General features: G+C 46.3%; 1 protein-coding gene across 6 annotated transcripts in view; it reads right to left on the bottom strand.

Annotated features, from left to right (window-relative positions):
• LOC309717088 (transcription factor COE3) overlaps positions 1–19102 on the bottom strand; it is a 141339-nt gene that overhangs the window by 29295 nt on the left and 92942 nt on the right. For 5 of the 6 annotated variants that reach the window (XM_082551367.1, XM_082551370.1, XM_082551368.1 and 2 more), the window contains 4 exons: positions 19008–19089; positions 18809–18926; positions 14689–14822; positions 12772–12898 (listed from right to left, as the gene is read on the bottom strand). In XM_082551367.1, coding sequence (XP_082407493.1) covers positions 12772–12898; positions 14689–14822; positions 18809–18926; positions 19008–19089 — 461 coding nt within the window. The remainder of the gene's footprint in view (positions 1–12771; positions 12899–14688; positions 14823–18808; positions 18927–19007; positions 19090–19102) is intronic. The other variant, XM_082551366.1, reaches the window with a different exon arrangement.

Here is a 19102-nt window from a genome sequence, read left to right on the forward strand (position 1 = left end):
GTTTTGCCTTCAAAGCAGAATTAAAGTTGCTTTATTCGTCTTGTTATGTGTTGGGATGACTTTAATGTGGCATTTTTCACAAGCACTTGACAAAATTTTATTACTCAATGACAAAAATAAAATACAAAATATTGAAGTTTGGAAAACAAAATATTGTTTTAGGAACAAGTACATGGTTGAGAAGCCTGGTTTTATCTGTCAACCTCCTGCACATGGGCTCATCGCCAAACGTGTGGATGTTATCACTGTGATATCATCCAACATCAGCAGCTTTCCTGCCACCATGTTGTTTCTTCAGTGTAAGTAGTGACACTAATGCTAACAAGCTGCATCCACAGACACAAATACCTGACAATTAGTGCTCAGCAACAACCAAATAAAATCCTAGAATTCAGCAAAACCGGACCTCAGATTTCTTAGACGGTCTGTTAGTACAGTGACCTCACAGCAGCCCTTTTATTGGTCAGATCAGGTCATTAAAAATGATCCAAAAGGCTCCAACAGCACAAACACAGCCCAGAGGTCCAGTTCAGTTAGTCGAGGGGAAGCCTAGCTAACTGAACTGTAACCATACAACTGTAAGTCAAAGAGGCCACGCCCCTAACAATACAAACTTTGAGCCTGAATATAATTTAAACAGGTAAAATGTTGTAAATGGGGAAATTAGAAATTCTTCTGGCCGTAAACGTGTTTACATGGGAGTCTATGAGGACTGAGTCCTGGAGCCTCCGGTGGACGTCAGAGGAACAGCACTTTGGTTGACGCTTGGTTCACACTTAAACTCTTGGACACCAACATTCAGCCACTGACAGATGTGGTTTATTTCTGAAGTTTAAAAACTGATGAGAAGTTTTATTCTGAAAGGTCTAAAGGAGCTGCTCTGGTTTGTAGAGTCCACACCGCCCTGGGCTCTGACGAGTCCACACCGCTGTGGGCTCTGATGAGTACATTGAGTGTCTCAATAAGTCGAGTTGGTTTGATAAAACATCTGGATTCAGACGCCTCTCTCCAGAGACGTGACGGCGCTCTGAGGTTGCGATCGTTGCTGGAGGTGGAGACGACCACAGACGGAGAATGAAACAAAGACAGAAGTTTTAATGAACCTCTGATGGGGATCGACCCCCCTACAGGCATTAAGCCCATTACTTTGCCTTATTAAAATCTCGCTGCACTTTGACCCCAGCACCCCATTGGCTGCCTGCAGGGCCCCGTGCTCCTCCCAGCCAATCGATAAAGACCGCCTCCTTCCAAAGGAGCCAGTGTAATTGGAGAATGGCGGCTGGCAATGCGAACCCTGACCCCCCCTCCCCCCACCCCACGCATTACACCGCCCATATGAAGACAGATTGCCTGATTTAGTGTAAACATATGCTGCAATTCCAGGCATCAGTGCCACTTTCTCCATCGTAATTTGTATTGATTTTTCTCTGCTCCTCTTTGTTCAGCGCGAGGAGGCCACGGCCGTCGCTTTCTCCTGCCGTCTGATGCTTTTTATAAATCAGAAAAGGAGCAGAGGAAGATAATTCAGAGGTGAGAGGAGAGCGGGAGAGACAGAGGCGAGCGAGAGGAGGGGATTTTTTATATATTTCATCAAGTATTTATCTCTCTCCCTCTCTCTTTGGATCCTTTTCTCTGCCCTCGCTGTGAAGGTGATCAAACGGTCGGCCGGCATCCTGCTGAGCGGCACGCTCCGTTATTAGACCGCTAAGTGACTGAGGAGAGGAAGAGAAGAGAAGAAGGGGGAGGCGGATCACATTTGAAACTAATTTCTTCACGGCATATCTGGAGTGTCGGAGAGGAGGAGGATATTTTACGCACTTACAGGAGAGACGTTCACTTCCTGCTCAAACACCCAGCAACTACTGCTCGATTAATAATGTCTGAACAATCAAGACAGAAGCTTTAAAAAAAGAGTCAAATAAAAGCAGGAGACACATAAAATTTACAGAAGGTGATAAAAAGTAACAGGATGAGAAAGAAGGCTTTAAAACAGAGCGAAATGCTGCAGGATGAAAGTGAGGATGTAAAATGTATCCATGCTGGACCTCCATGGGTCTGAGGGCTCAGGCTTTTTAAAGTGACCACTAGTGCTTCATGAGACGGCTAAAAACTATACTGTGACACACACAGTCCCAGAAAAAACAAAAACTGGGCAAAAACTTAAAGGTCAGACTTAAAATTCTGGAAATGAGTCTGAAAACTTTCAATCACTGCATCCCTAATTACACAGCTTTTATTGTGAAAGGGTGCAGCCACACTGAAGAGCGAATGAATCAAACGCGCTTGTTTTAAAGCTGGAGCCGCAGATCTGGATTCTTGTCTCGATGCTTCTCCTGCTGTCAAACTGACCACCTGGTGCTTCTCACCTGTCCGGCTTCGCCCTGACAGCGAGCTGAAGGGGAAGCTTCCTCTTCCTCTCCTCGCTCTGGTATCATTCGCCGCTTCTGGCTGCAGATGGCGGCTGATCACAGATCAGAGGATCAGAGCTCTGGGAGGGAGGACGGCGGATTACTGGAACATCTCAGCAGGCTCATTACCCCGCTCGCTTCGGCTCCCACAATCCAGCAGGGCGCCGTGCTTCAGAGGAGAGCCCGCCTCTGTTTACATCCTCCTCCTCACTACTGTTTACATTTAACTTTCATTTGCTGCTCCTCGCCCTGAATCTGCTTTTCCACGCCGCTGGTTTGTATATATTTACCAGCCGGAGATGAAATCCGCACTTTAGGGTCTCTGCTCACCTTTACTGTTTTTGTTTTGGCGTTCACGGCCTCGTCGCAGGCGCTCTCGTGTCCCCGATGAGCCGGCAGACTTCAGTGCTGCGTGGTTTCCTCCTGTATTACTCTCATCATTTCAAATAGGCGCCGCTCATCCGTCCCGCAGTAACGTGTGCTGCTATTTCCCATCTCCCCCGGCCGCATGATTGATGCAGGTCAGCGCGGCGTTTGGCCTCATGGCCCGCCGATCGCAACTGCTGATGATTCCTCGCCTCCTTCAGTGTGTGTGTGTGTGTGTGTGTGTGACAGATGCACGACATGCCGAGCCTTAAGTGGACGCGCTGATTTGTTTTTCTGCTTGTCAAGTGGCCAACCAGCATCAGCTGGGGTGGGGGGCATGCTGACAGGCTGCCATAACACCCCGAAAGCATCTTTTCAGCGGATTATTGATCTGCTCCGACTTTCAATTCATCACTCAGTCATCGCAGAGAGCAGGGGCGACTAGGCAGGTCTGTAAATGACAGCGAGCGTAAAGTTTCCTCTGCAGCTTGTTTGTTTTACATGGATGTGCACACTGGTGTGACAAGGAGGGCAGTCCTGTGGGGACATGTCTGCACGTGTTTAAGTAAAACAAGCAGAAAATGGAAAGAGAGATAAAAATGAGCAAAAACAGATCAAACGTATGAACTCTGAGTCTATCTGCACTTTGGGGACTACTTTCAGTGGCGGATGATTCCGTGTTGCAGAGGATTTTGGCGTCAGTGTTGGTTTGATGTTGAAATGTTTTTCTTTCATTCTTTACGCAATGAAGACGCGATCTTCTGATGAAGATCAGAGTCGGCCCTCCCGAACCCGCCAGGTGTCTTCAGGTATCTTCAGGTACCGTCGTCTCGTCTCTATAACCCACATGAGCGCCCACTCCCTTCTGCTTCCTCCTCCGAGAGCCGTCGCTGACGCAACAGCCCCTGTGATTAGAGCGAACATCCGCCCCGACGCCGCGTGTTAATCAGCGAATAATTACCTCGCCGTGATTAGAGCCGGCCGAGCAGAGTGCCTCAAAGAAATAGGCCCCCCACCTGAGAAGTTATTATTTTCTGGAGTGGCCGCCGAAAATGCCCCCGCAGAAATGGCTAATTACCCGACATTAGTTCCACAAGTCCCCATTCCCAAAGTGGAGCTCTTTGATATATGAAATGTGGTGCGTCTCTGCTGAGAGTCGAGGAATTCCCGCGGCGGAGAGCACACTTCTGCCGTCTATTAAAAGACGACACGAGAGGCGAGATCAAAGGCGGGGACGCGACAGCGCTCGTGTTGTTTCATTGCTGTCGTGTGATCGCCGCTAAGTGACTGAGACGCGCATCCTGACGCGTCACATCCCGACTCTGTAACACAAACTCGCTGATCACTTTATTAGGAACACCCAAACCATAAATTCTGCCTTTATGAAGCATCTAAAGTTTAAACATCTGGCCGAGGTAAAGCAGGACGACGGGTTTCCTCTGGTGTTTTGTAGTATTGAAGAATAAAAACACATAAAAAAACCACTCTGTTTATATTTAAATCACTAAAAGATGAAAGATCGTTTTAACCCTGTGAGAAACCATCAGCGACAATCCCAGCAGCTCCTGACCCTGCGTTTTAGCTGTTTGTCTTTAAAAGTTGATTTGTTTGGTTCCCTGATTGGGAAAACTTTGGGGAACAATTTAAAAAATAAACATTTTGATGGTTCAGGTTCTCGTCCTTGCAGGTAAGACTTCGGCCGTATGCGGTTATTTTTAGAGAAAACAGAATTTTTCCGAGATGAAGAAAGTGCTGAACTTCACTGAATGAAGCCTCGACAGTTGGTGCTGTTCAAACGTGCCGAGGATGCACCGCGTGACCATGCAGGCGTCGAGTCCTCAGCACAGAAAACAAGACAAGACACGGGGAAAGAACACGAAGAGAACAAATTTTGTCGACCGGAACCCAAACTGTATCATAAAAAATCTGTAGTTTTGGAGTTTAACTACTTAGATATCGATAAAAACTTGCCTGCATGCACTCTTAAATGTGTATTTTTCCTGACTGTGAAGCACCTGCAAGGGTGTTTTTCTTCTTCTTCTGTGGGGAGCGCTTTTAATAATCCTGAGAGGACCTGCAGACAAAGGGCTGAAAAACCTTCACAGTGAATAATCTGCTGAACATCTGTCCAACATCAGGCCGCGAGCTCTTCATCTTAAAGATTTTAATTAGATAATCAAGTTTCTATTAATGAGACTTTACATGACACACACACGACGGTCAGTTAATTCATGTTCCAGTAACTTTTGTCACTTCATACACTCTGTGAGGGCGCGGCGTTGGCGGCGGCCGGGGCCGGAGCTGCCTGTCAATCACTGTTTAAAGTTCATGAAATTTCTATGAGCATCGATTGCAGCAGAGGCGGGTGTAGGAGGTGGAGGAGGGTGTTAATGACTCCACTGACTGATGCAAGCGCCTCACTTTTAATCCGCCTCCTCGCCTCGCCCTCTGTGCTGCAAACAGGTCTGACGCTTGTGAAGAAGAAATAACGCCGCCGCAGGTCCGACTGTGCTTAAATCACAGGTAACATCTGAAGCACGTCTCCTTAAACATCTGCTGGAGTTATTCTGGGCGCCGCACAGATGTGAGCTTTCAACACAAAATGAAGATGATGTTTAATCGAGATTTAGACGTCACTAAAACAAAAACACAAGAACTGACGGTTTTTAAATAAATCTACTGTCTGAACGAGCTTCACTGGGGCACTTAGAGCAACACGTTTTTTACCCAGGAATTTGCTCCTCATGCCGTGCACTAATGGCTCCGACCAGCCAAAATCTTAATTTCAATTCACAGAAATTTCCTTAATAGATCAACAAACGACCAACAAAGTGCCTTATATTATAAGGTAAAGACCCTGGAGAGACAACTGCAGAGAGATTCCACGATCCCCCGTGAGCAGCACTTGGTGATGGTGGGAAGGAAGAACTCCCATAAAACAGGAAAGACCTCTATCAGAACCAGGATCAGAGCGGGGGAGTGATCTGTGCTTTCTGCCAGGTGTTTGTGTCAGAGTTATTCTAAAACTGACTCCAGGTTTAAACGCTGGTCTGAGCTGCAGTAAAGCAGCTGCAGGCTCGTTAGCTGTGTTGTTTCTGGAGAGAGCAAATCCTGAACTTATAACCAAACTGTGGCCTCATGATTAGTACGTCTGGCCCTTAGTCTGTTCAACTCAACATGAAACAAACCCACAAACTACAAAACTAAAGCGCACTGAATCCCTCCTCCTGTAAACCAGCATTTTGTCTTTGCAAATTGTTGCTGTCGGGGCCAGACAGGGTTAAATAGAATAAAAAGACGAGGCTGAAGTGACGTTTCGGTGGTTCAGACGGAGGTTTTTCCAGCTGAATTATGAGTTCTGTCCTCACTGCGAGTCCTGCCATAAACGGCGTTTGCCTCGTCCTCTCTTTGTTTCCGTCAGCCGCTGTAAGCCGATCCCGAGCAGGCTACAGATAATTGCCTCCATGTGTTACTGCGACAGTAATTAAACAATAAAAATTCAGAAGTCAATTAGCGAACGGTGCCTCAGACGTGTCGACAGGAGAGGGGGGAACAGCGAAAACAGAGGGAGCGCCTCCTCCTTCTCTCCTCCAGCTGAGGTCGGAGGTGTAACGCCGGCCTCTTGGTTACACGTTCGCAGACCTTCAGCGAACCCTCTGGAAGAATCTGCTAATGTTTTCCATGTGTGCCGAGGAGGAGGAGGAGGAGGAAGAGCAGAACTTACAAAGTGCTTCATTGTACTTTGAGAGAGGAGCTCAGAGTGAGGAAGTTGCATTTGAGTTCAGACTTACTATTAATGAACCAGGTCTGCATCACACGAGGGCATACAGGTTCACTGATTGGTCCGTTCTAGTGATGTCATCCCAAATGATCAGGTGGTTAAATTAAGCTCAGTTTGGGCAACGCTACAGCTCCTTCGTTTATTTAATGAACGCAGCAACATAAACAACGTCAAACATCTTCAAGATCATCATGTTTAGACCTGGAATAGTCAGACCTGTAAAACACTCGGAGTATCACTCAGGCTGCCTATGTAGGCTTGACCTTGGAGAACAAACAGGATAAACTGAGATTCGTCAGCCGTCACTGAGCACTGGGAGAGCGTGAGGAGGGCGGCACTAAATCAGCAGAAGTTTGACCTTTGCATCCACAGAAAAACACTGAATCCTTTAGTTATTCCAGTAAAACAATTATCCAAGTAAGTGGAGTGGATTTTATTTGCAGAGCTGCTTAATCTCAGGGCCGGTCCCAGAGGGATCCCAACGCCCACACCGGAAAACCACCAACAAAAAAAACACGGAGCGGAGAGGGGACGAGTGGAGGGTGCATCCCAGTAACTTAAAAACCACCACCGTGAGGATTATCGCGTAACATCACTGCAGTACGTTTCCCTGCAGGAGACAAGGGACCGGCTACCTCTGAGGTATTTTGTTCTGAAGCAGTATTTAAAACCAGAGCTGGGAGCTACATTTGCTACAGTGCTCCAGCTCGGAGGTGGAAACAAGAAACTTCACCTCAGAAACAGATCTGAAATCATTAAAAGCCCCAAAGTGCAGAGACACTAAACCACCCGTTCTCTAAAAGGAGAGAAAAACTACAACACGCCATTTTAACAAAAACAAAAAAACCTTGTGCATAGTACCTGTTTAAGCAAGTCCGGCTGCGCTTAAATCACACGTAACATCTCAAACACGTGAATGAGGAAAACAAAAAGTTAGAAACTGCAGGAAACATCAGAAGAAATCCAGAAAGATTCATTTTCTATGAAACAGAAACTGCAGAACAAATCCGGGGCACTCCAGAAAAAACAACCTCCTTAAACATGGAAAAAAAACGGAATATCAGATCAGGAATCATCCTTAGATCTGCCAAAACATCTAGACCAGACCTGGAATATCAAAGGTGATCTGAAGCTGGAATAACAGGTTTGGAACATCTGGTCTGGAACTGGCAGCTGAAAAATTGAGACCTGGATTTGAGTTTTTCTCAACTACGTTTGTCATTACTTTGAATAACACACTGCGAGTTTTAAGCAGATAGTTCTACCAGTCTGTGTGGAAGTAAGTCTGACCTCTGACCTTCAGTTTTCCACAGAGGGGGCAGGAGAGGACAGGGATGAGCTGCTGCAGAAGCATAAAAACTACAAACCTGTAGAACCAGAATATTAACAAATAAAACCCAGAAAAACGGAGAAGACTAAAAATGCAGTATAAATAACAATTACTGTATAAATCATGAAATATTCACACGTATATATAAACATCCAGAAACCAGCACATTACCCATGAAACCCACAGACACTGATTTCTGCACCACAGCAGCAGAAATAACAAGAAAAAAGAACCAGTACGAAATAATTTGGCTCATTAGAGTTAAATCTCTACAAGAAAGAACAAAACCAAAAATCTGAGTAAGTAAAATGTTCCACAGGGTGAAGCAGAGAAAACAGCCAATAAAGGATAAACACAAGCTCAGTAAAACTCAAACAGCTCCATAAAAGTAGAACAGAACAGCCGAGAGAGGATGTGCTCAGTTTGGAGAAGCTGCTGTAACAATGCGGACACTGAGTGCTTCAATGCAATGCTGACGTGTCCACATACTTTTGGAGTGTACACAGCTGAGCAGCTGCAGTTCCCAGGTGTACAGAAAAGGGGTGGGGGGTGTCAGGCATGTTGAGGCCTGCCTGATGATGATGATGATGATGATGATGATGATGATGATGATATTGGTGCTGGGTGTCCTCCAGTTAATGCCTCCAGTTCGTGGCCTCCCCGCTCACACTGGGCACAGACTTTTGTTCCTGGAGGAGGAACTACATCAATAATCTGCTGCAAACATGATCTCCATATCAGGAATCAATATTTTCCCTTCTGTCTGCTTTTTAAAACCCGGGATCACATCTTTCTCCTCCTCTTACTCCTCTTTCTCCTCCACCCCTCCTCCTCTCCCTCCTTGTCCTCCCCCCTGGATCTGACTTCATCACCTTAGTTTGCAACACCTCCCTCCTTTTCTCTCTTCTCCCCCTTCATCTGACTTCATCATCTCAGTTTCTCTCTCCCTGTCTTCCTCCTCCTCCTCCACCCTTCTCTCTCCAGGGCTGCAGATCCCCAGGTGCAGCTGCAGGAGGAGGGGGAGGAGGGAGGCGCAGTGGGGATGGAGGGGTTGAAATTAATGAGGGGAGCCTGGAGGTATTGACTTTCCTGGGAAAACACAGCTCTCTAAAAATCAGTGGACGAGTGCCGCAATAACTCAGCACCCATCGATCCCACAGCTCCGCTCCCCTCCCGCGCCTCCCCCGAGCCTCCCCCCCGCAGGCTGCATTGATCCGTGCATTACAAGCACAGAGGAGGTGTGGACCCGGCAGCACCAGCGACTCAACACCCACAGCCGAGTGGAGGGAGATACCGGGAACACCAGAAACCACAGGCCTGCAGGAAAACTACACAGTACTGCAGGAGTAATTCAGCTACACTGCAGGAGTACTACAGCACTACTACTCCAGGAGTACTACAGCTACCATGCCAGAGCACTACAGGAGTACTACAGCTTCACTGCAGGATACAGATCCAGCAAGTATACTACACAGTACTAGAGAAGTGCTCATTAGAATCACAGAATACTACAAAAATACAGTGTACACAGTAAATACTACACAAAATACTACAGATACTGTGAACCTGAAAAAGCTGGAGATCCAATAAAACTACAAAAACATTAAACTGCAAAAGTAAAAGAAGTGGAAAAAAACCTACTAAGAACCAGTTCTTAAAGAAAATACTACAAAAACAAAACTACAAAACCCCCAGAAGTATCAGAAAACTACAAAAATCTAAATCTGGAAAATAAAAAATAAACAAAACTGGCAAGAAATATTTAAATTTACTGATTGTGTGTTTCTTTTTAATTTCCCAGTTTACATTAAAACAGTTTAAAGTAAAAATGGATTTATCATCGAAACTAAATGCAAATAAAATAAAAAATAAACGTTAAATGTGGCACAATGAGTCAGGTGATTTGTGTATCTCAGTGGTAATCTGCTTGCAGTGCAGATGATTAGCGAGGAAGACAAGGAGGAGGAGGAACCTTTTCAGCTCTCAGGCTTTTTGTCATTCCGCTCAGCTTTCTTGCCTTTGGCCAGTTTTTCCGAGCGAAGCCGCAGGATCAAATCCTGAAGCCGCTCAAAGCTGCAGAGAGGAAGGAAGACGGGAAATCTGGGAAACACTCGGATCCCACTGCTCGTCACTCCACCTTCAGCTCAGAGGCAGCAGGAGAGGCAGAGCAGCCGGGGGAGGAAACGAGGGAATACTAACGGGAATGTTCACAGAAGAGCTGCTCTCTGATTGGCTGGCAGAGACCCATCTCCCCGTTTAGGGTGTATAAATGTGCAGGTACGCACACTGAACTTCAACCTAACCACTGGAGAGAATCCTGAAAACCCCAACAACTTCCTCAAGGACACCTCCAACCTATTTAAAAACCCTGGAACTTGCTCAAGGGACCTTTACAACTTCCTCAAGGACCACCAACTAAATAATTAAGAAGTTCTTTAATAACCCCTGGAATCTCATTAAATAGTCTTGGCCTGCTTGAGGAACATTGGAAACTCCTCAAGGTCCCTTCAACCACCTTAATAACAATTAGGAGCACTGGAACTTCTCCAAGGACCGCTGAAATCAGCTTAAGACTGCTTACTGATACCTACGACCTCCTTACAAAATCTAGATCCTTCAAGTCCCTTTAACCTCCTTAAAGACCACTGAAACCTGACCAAGGTGTCCTGGAGCATCTCCAACTGCTGGAACAGTCTTCAGACTCTGTAAAGGATGCCTAAAATCTTTTTAAACCCCATTTGTACACTCTCAAGGAACTTGTGCAACTTCCTCAAGGACTACAGACTACAGCCTTTAAAGGCTTTAGCACAACTAGACGAAATCCTGGAACCTATCTAAGATGCCTACAACTTCCTTAAAAAGGCTAGATCTGCTCAGAAACCACTGGAAACTCATCTAGGTTCACTTCACCAGTTTGAACCCGAGAAAACTGACTCAAAGACACCTGAGACCTCGCTGCAGCCTCCTGCAGACCCCAAAGGTCCTTAAAAAGTCTCCAGGTATTCTTATGAAAACAGTAGAAGCCTTGAAGGGTTTCCAGGGGGTTTGATGGGCTTTGTTGTGTGTGGGCTCGTGAAGGAAGTGACATCAGCAGGCTGTTTTCTCTTCATTTACCTGCCGCTCGCCTGCTCGGTATCTAAAACTCAGCTCATTTTACATTCATGAACACAACACGCTGTTGGCACACTGAGCGTGCACTGAAGCGCACACGCTTGCTCCAGCGTCTCTGAACGTGTCATGTGTAAATCAGATGAAGCGGCAACGAGCGTGCACAATGCGGCCGTCTCCCTGGCACGAGTAGCGGCGGGTAGGAGAAACTGAGCGGCGTTATGATGCGGCCACCTGTCGGGTTCAGCCTCGCGATGCCTTCGGGGACGCTCAGTTTTGTTTTTCACCCATCAATCAAGCTGGAGTCAGATGTTCCCGTTTCTTGGTTGGGATTGTGGAGGCTGGATTAAAGGAGCAGACCAGAGTTTTTACAGACCGCCGTGCGTTTTTTCAGCAGAACGACTCGTTCAGCTCATTAAACCACATCCTCACCAGCCAATGCGTGCGAACATTGCATGACAGCGAAGCAGTATCTGATTCTCAGTCTAATGAACGTCATTCCCAGTGATCAATTCGTTATTTTTTCCATAAAATACACGCTGTATACATCCCAATACCCAATTAAATGTCTTCAAATTTCAATTACAGCTCAACCAAACTCCAAAAACCCAGAAAAAAAAAATCTAATTATGACATCGAAGAAGAGAAAAGCAGGAAATATGCACATAATGCATAAATGCCTTCAACCTCCAGCCTTTTTATATACTTTGCTGTTGTTTTTCAGGTAACTCTGGGGACTTTTTTCAACTCTTCAGCTCATCTGATTATGTAAAACACTTGAAGCTGATGTAAGAAAAGCTGGTGTGGCTGTTCTGTGAGCTCCTTCAGGCCTCCTCCAGCGTGTTTCTGAGGTGGAGAACATCCTCTAATGGACTCTGAGATAACAACAGGCTCTATTCACTGCACACCTCCACATAAAAGCAACGTGCCGCTCTTGTCAGTCGTATCTGTAAATGGGATCGCAGATTAGCATTGCAAAAGGAGGCGGCGGCCAGAGCGTCCATTGTGAGCGTGGCCCTGCCGTCGGAGGAGGCGGCACCCCCAACAAAGACGAGTGCGAGAGGAAGGAGGTGGCGATAAACTGGTGTTAAACAGAAAACTCCAACACGCTTGCCTCTTTCACAACCCGACGCAGTGACATTTACTTATCGGGCTAAACAGCCTTCGAGCTGACCTTTCTGCTGCTTTGAATGACATCTGGATATTCTGACGGAATAATCAGCGACAGTGGAAGCACTGATCTGAGAGTCAGATATCGAGTCTTCGGACGTTTGACTGCTGACGGCTGACAAAGACGCTGAAGGGCGCGCGGAGGAGGAGCAGAGCAGGGAGTCGTTCGGGGAAAATGTTTACCTTGCTGTCAGGACGTGGAAAAGTGTTTACAGTGACTCCTCCATGGTGAGGATCACCCCTCGAGTCTCAAGATCTGAAACCTTAAATCGCAGGTATTAACCAGTATAAACCAGCATAAACCAGTAGAACTGAGAAGGAAAGTTTGTTCACACTGAAATATGAGCGACGAGCCCAAACTTTGTAGATGTTATATAGACGTTTTATTTTGGGTGAAAGCACCACTCGGTTTCAGCCTCATCACATGACGATTTAGATCTCAGTAATGGATGGATTTATTCTCGTTTTACAGATTTAATGGTGGTGAATTTGAACTGACGGTACTTTACTATCAGTATCAAACCGTTGGATAACGATTTAAAACCTCTCTGAGGACTTCAGTGTTTAGAAAACTCCGCTTGACGACGGGGTTTGGTTTGAAAGCTTACCGGTGTACACAAAGCGTCCCGGAGCTCCTTTGCAGAACTGTTTGGACTTGTAGGACAGCGTGACCTCCACGACCCCTGGGATGTGGCGAGGGGGGGTCTGCACCCGGATGGCGTGAGGGGTGATCAGCTGAGTCAAGAGAGAAACAAAAACAGGACAAAATGTTCAAGCTGCGGTCTTTAAACCAGACAGGAATCATGAGAAAAACTTTCAAATAATCAGGACGACTTTGAAACTCCTGAAACAAAAAAACTGTCATCTTCTTCTAAGCAGTTTCCAAATATAAAAAAATAACACAACACAAGTTTAAAAACTCAAAGAAGACGGTAAGAAGTCGTTAAAAGATCGATAAACAAGTTTATTTGTCCCTGTGGGGAAAGTCAGCAGACATTTGTATACCCACACAAAAACAATCACATCAACATAAATCACACCATAAACAGAGACCTTCACCCTCCTCACATGTTAGGGATGATTAAGTGAGCCGCCTGAACCTGCTCGAGTTCAAACGTTTGATGGCTCGAGGCGTAAAAGACAGTCTGGACCCGTTTTTTGTGAGTAAGGGGGACAGTAGCCTCGTGCACCTTTTAGTGACTCCATACGTGGTCTGTCAGTACTCTGTAAGCTTGACGGCGCAAGCTCGGACAGCAAGACACGACAGTAAATGTCATCACAGCAAACACAGGAAGTTAGTGGGTGGTTAGTGCGTTTACAGAGTAACGTTTTATTTTTAGCAAACTTTAAAGAAATCTTAAAAGCGCTGCAAATTTGTGATTATCTCGCTGAGCTAAACAAGTCCAAGCTTTTATTTCCCACAGAGAATATTTTCTACAATAAACACAAACTCTGGAAAAATCCCACCAGCGTTTTTTTTTTCAGAGGGAACCGCGTAATGTTAGGCTTCAGGCAAAAAGGAATCTAATGAAGGCCTTTAACTTTTCAGGGATATTCAGATGTTTTCTCACTGACCTGCAAAGTAAATTTTCCCTTTTTTTTAACCAAATCTCAGTCAAAGATGCGTCTTCAGCAGGTTTTTGCTGGGATGGAATTTTGCAACACATGACAGGAAATCCTCCAAAAAAGCTAATTTTCTGAGCCCCACATGTTAGAGAGTTTTTACTCAAACTACAGTAAAAATGATGGTTTTACATGTTTTTAATTTGCCCTCAGCCTGCGTCTGCAAATCCATCTCTGCATCACAAACTTCTGCTTTTCTTCTTTGGAGGTTCGGCATCACGACCTTTGATCACACCCATCAGTTCTATCATCTGTATCGTCCTCAGATTTCTCCGCCTCTTCTACACGATAAATATTGAGTTTTACAAACAGCAGCGGATGTCTGGAACGATAACCGAGGAGCAGAACGAGAGCAGCCGATTCTTCTTCCTGTTAAAACTTTCTGAGTAAGAACGCGCCGACCGCCTGACTGGGATCTGGGTCAGCATGCAGTCTGTGTTCAGAGGGATGCTGGGCTTTGGAGTCCGTCTGCTTGCCGCCACACGACGCTGATCAAAGTCAGGAGCTCCGTCGGCGTGTGGAGGTGCATCTTCCCTCCTTCCCCGCCAGGTGTTCTGCTCTTCTGGACTCGCTTCAATATTTCATGGTGCACCGTATGCGCAGCTCCTCCTGCAGCTCAGCTCGCACTGAATCTGCATATTTTTGGGGACACGCAGACCCGCTGCAGACACAGACGCAGGTGTTCCTAAGATACGAGCGTGTGTGTTTGTGTGTGTGTGTGTGAAAGATGAAGATGGAGAACATGATGTACGGTTTGTGCAGTTGTTCTCGGAGCACAGGTTCTGCGCCAAAGTTATTTCTTCACTGCGATCAGCCTAAAAAATGTTAGAGTGCAAAACACGGGGCCTTAAACAACCCGGTAAAGCATTTAATGTGTGATATCTGAATAAGAGTCGTCTCACCTCGCTCCAGACCAGCATCGTGCCAAAGACGACCTGCAGGCCGTCGAAGAAGTTGTCCCCGATGAGGATGACGGTGGCGCCGCCAGTCGTCCAGCCTTCGCTCGGACTGATGGCTTTGATGCAGGGAGTGGCTGCTTCGGAAACATACAAACACATGACAGCAGCATAAGTGACAGTTGGGGTCACACAGAGGTCAAGTAACAGACATCAGATCGTTTTAGAGAGCTCATTCAGCGGTGGGACCAGCTCCACACTTCCAGTCGGCGTTCGTCCCAGACGCCATGTTCAACCAAAGTAATCACAGCAAGGCTCTCCGAGACAACCTCCAGCCAACTGGTCACCAACCAGTCTGGTTCCAGGGCTGGAGGTCTGCAGGCCTGTGTGACATAATTCATCTAAAACCTGTTAAATTTTATCTGCCAGCTTAAACACTTTGGTTCAGACGTCCATCAAATGGTGTGAGTGTGTGTTCTTCCTGGAGAAATGCCCTTTGAAACGCGCTGCTTCCTGAAAATCAGGTCAGAATTCATCCTGCATCACATGCAGACCGACGCGAGAATCATACTTTCCGCGAGCAGGAAGAGAACGACGAGTCTGATATTTTTATCGTTATTTAGATGTTTCATCTGGGGAAGGTAATGAAAAAGGCAACAAATCTTTAACAACCCTGAAGCTGTGACATTTCTTACACCCACAGAGAGCTTTCAGTCAGATTCAGTGTGTTACTCCCCCCTCTAATACAAAATGCAAAATGATTGGTTTTTCCAACGCCACAGAGATCGATAAGGTTCTCCATATAAACAGTGTCTCCGTAATGACTAGACTGGTGTCCGGACTCGAGCCGAGTCGAGTCAGACAGGCGGACGGACGCAAAGCAAGCCGAGGCTCCGCAGCTTTACAACCTTTTCCCGGACCGAGAGCTGTTTTATTGGGAGGACGATCTGATATTCCAGTCAGAGCATGAACGAGTCTCTCATTGTTTATTATGTGATCTCATCTATAAAGCTGCATTCAAAGACTCGATTAAACATCCCAGTTACAATTTTCTCCATTATTATCAGCGCGGTAATGACTTTCTGCCAGCAGTTACTGGCAGCGTGAGCTCACTGAGAAAGCTCTGAGTGATTTAGATAAATCTCTTATTTTACATTTTGTTTCTACATCTGCATGAAGGCCCGACGCGAGCAGAGACATCAAGATTCTGCTGTCTTTACTGAAAACTGATAAATAAACCAACCTGTGGAAAAATTCGACATAAAACCAGCTTAAGGTGCCTCCAGATCTGACAGAGAAGCACAGAAACCACCTTAAAGGACGAACAGGTGAGGCATCTGTAATGGCTAAAACGCTAAAAACGCTGTTGGCAGGTTTAATGTCGAATGTGGCCGAAATTAAACAAATTAAAAATCATGTAAGTAAACCCATATTTCTTTTATTTTTGTCAGAAGGCTGAATAAACACTCAGTTTACACTGAGGCTTTAAAGGGTCATAAGATCATTATTTACAAATTCACCCAATGCTGAAAGATTTGATTTGATTTTAAGATGTTTTTAAAGAAGCTAAAGTGAAGGGACTCCAGAGACAAAGCTTTCGGTTTCCATCACTTAAATACTGATTATCAGGCTGGACTACACTGGATTTGAGTAATCCAGGTTGGAAGCAAACGTGTCTTTCTTAAAACAGACCAGCGCCTCCCTAAATCAGAAGGAAATGGTTCAGCTTCATCTCCAGGCAAATCTCTGGATGTGTCAAGTTTCTAAGCAGGAAGCTGAAAGACTGAACTGATATTTAAAGACGCTGCTTTGGGAACCACACTTCAGGATGCTTGTTGCCCTTCTAAGGCTGCAGCACTAACTTCTTCCAGATGAAAAGACTCGGCCTCCCCAGCCCCTGAAGCCACTGCAGAGGGCTGCGGCTGTTTGCGGCTCCGAGGACTCGATTGTCACCTCCTTATTAATTTCCCCCTTTTGTCACAGCAGTAAACAAACAGTCCAGCGGGTGTGAAGGGGGGGGGGTTGTGCTGGAAAGGGAACAACGGGGGGTTCAAATCAAATGAACAGAACACAAAGACGAGGAGCCGGCGGTGGAAAGTTTTATCGAGGAGACGGGAGGCTGAGAGCTGGTGACAAAGGCGGGAGCAGATGTTGGGGCTTTTTATCGTCTCTGAAAACATCCCAGGCTGGATGAGATGAAAGGCCTCGAGCTTCCCTCCGTGGGCTGAGACACAGGACCGGCTGGTAAACAACGATCCCCTTTTGGCCCCTGCAGGACGCCGTACAGTACACGCAGCATCCTCAGTGCAAACACTTGTGCTCATGAATGTTTGACTGCTGATTTGATAAACTTTCCTAAATATCCCGAGGCACTTTCACAGGTGAGGCACACAAGGATCCCAGCCTGCTGAAGGCGCTGACAGATTAGTGTCAAGAAGCGTTTGTTTTAGAGCTCTGGACGTGCCACGCGGTTGGAGACGGGCCTGCAGGACGGCACGCTCAGAAAAAGGGCAGATGCTTCTTCTTTGATCGAGTAGCCTTATCTCGACTGAAATGCCCCGAGTGTGATAAACACCACCCACCTGGTGCTGCAAGTAGGTTAAACCAAACGAGACAATTACATCACCGGCTTTTGGAAAAGTCGCAGACTTTTCCAAAGTCAGAGGAAACGGCAAAGGGAGGCATCTGAGGGGAGGACACGGTGGATGTCTGGTGCTGAATTGTTTCAGGACTCTGCTGTGTGTGCCTCGGAGGGGCGGTGTTTGGCTAAAAGTGCTGGGAGTTCATGCTGCTTTCTTGATGCCCTGTAAGATCCGCCTGCTTCCAAGTGGGTTAAAACAAGTGAAGGAACGCCATCTCTCCTGGAAACACCTCAAACTTTAACGCAAGTCAAGGGAAACTTCAGAGTGGTTTGGGAGGTGTCAGAGGACTTTTTACTGTTTAAGGAGGAAGAGCGGCGTAAGAACGCCGGCTTGTCGACTTTTCTGTCACCGACAGTCACCTGACACTTCCAGCGCCCCGTACGGTGAGCCCCACGAGTTTGGCGTTCAAAGTGAGTTTTAACAAGTGAAGGAGTTACACCATCTCTCCTGGCAAAGCCTCACATCTTTAACAGAGTCGAGGGAAACAGCAAAGTGAGGTAGTTTGATGTATGAGAGGAAACGCACTGGCTCACTGCTCTGAAAAAACCTCAGGCTTTCTGTTACCCAGACGAGTTGCCAAATGGGACAAGACAAAGTGCCTAAAGAGCTGTAGACAGTAACAGGAGGTTAATGTGAACCTGTTTAGGTTGACTTGTAGGACTTGCAGGTAACCCCACCCACCTGCTGCTCCAAGGCCTAAAACTTTAACCAGGACGACGTTAAAAGAAAAACAGGTTTTTGATTTGTTCCAACTGACTCGTGTCAAAATGCTCTGACAGAATATAACAGGATGTGATTGGTGGGCTTCCTCGGTGAGCACAAATGAAATATCTTTTACTGATTCTGCCCAGAAAACCTGCTACAGCTTTGGTTAAGCCCCTCCCTCCTGGCACTCCAAGTAGGTCGAATCAAGCGAGAGCCTTATGTCATCGGGTTTTATTAGAGTGGGGACAGGGCAAAGTGGCGTTAAAGTTTACAACTTCAGAGGATATGTTGCCGCTGAGCTCCAGCTCTCAGAGTCGAGTTTCACTGTGTGAAGTTTATACGCAGATGATGCATTTTATTTGGTCGCCTTGGAAGGTGGAAGAACGGAGCGTTTGTTCGCCGTGCCCCGGAGGAACGCAACGTCCAGCAGGACACTGAGCCGGCAGAGAGTTTCATACAGGCCTGACGTTTCACTTAATAAACAACAACCAAACGTAAGCAGGAAGACCAGATTAACCTGTGAGCTGCTTATCCTCTCACCTTGTTCCAAAGAGCCAGAAACCTGCAGTCTGCTGGAGAAACCGATCCCAACCTCAGAGTTTTTTGTACTTTTTTAACAGCTGCAGTCTATTACTGACTAAACACAACTGCAGCTGAACCTTCTACACATCTTCTGATCGACATGACCGACAGAATGAGTCCTACGAGTCCTACAAACCTCTGACAAAAGCTTATGAACACCCTGCTCAATAATTTGATCTGTTTGAGTCACATCTTACCTTCAGAGGGGTCCAGTCGTCGGGCTCGGCGGCCATGTTTGGAGTTGTTGTGGACGAACATGTTGTCTGACACGGCCAGCACGTGACCATCCACGTTGACTGTAGTGGACACCACCACCTGTTGTGGACACAGCCCTCAGGGTTATTTCGGATTTTTAATTTTTCATGAAAGATAACTGCTTCCCTGCTGGACTTTTACCTGGAACCTCCTCATGTCTCTCGGGTTTCCTGCATTTTTCAAACAGTTCTGATTGCACTTGAGGAAGAACTTCAGGAAGAATCTGAAAGATGTGT

Source organism: Aulonocara stuartgranti (genome assembly GCF_965226115.1).
Source record: "Aulonocara stuartgranti genome assembly, chromosome: 2".
Taxonomy (NCBI): Eukaryota; Metazoa; Chordata; class Actinopteri; order Cichliformes; family Cichlidae; genus Aulonocara; species Aulonocara stuartgranti.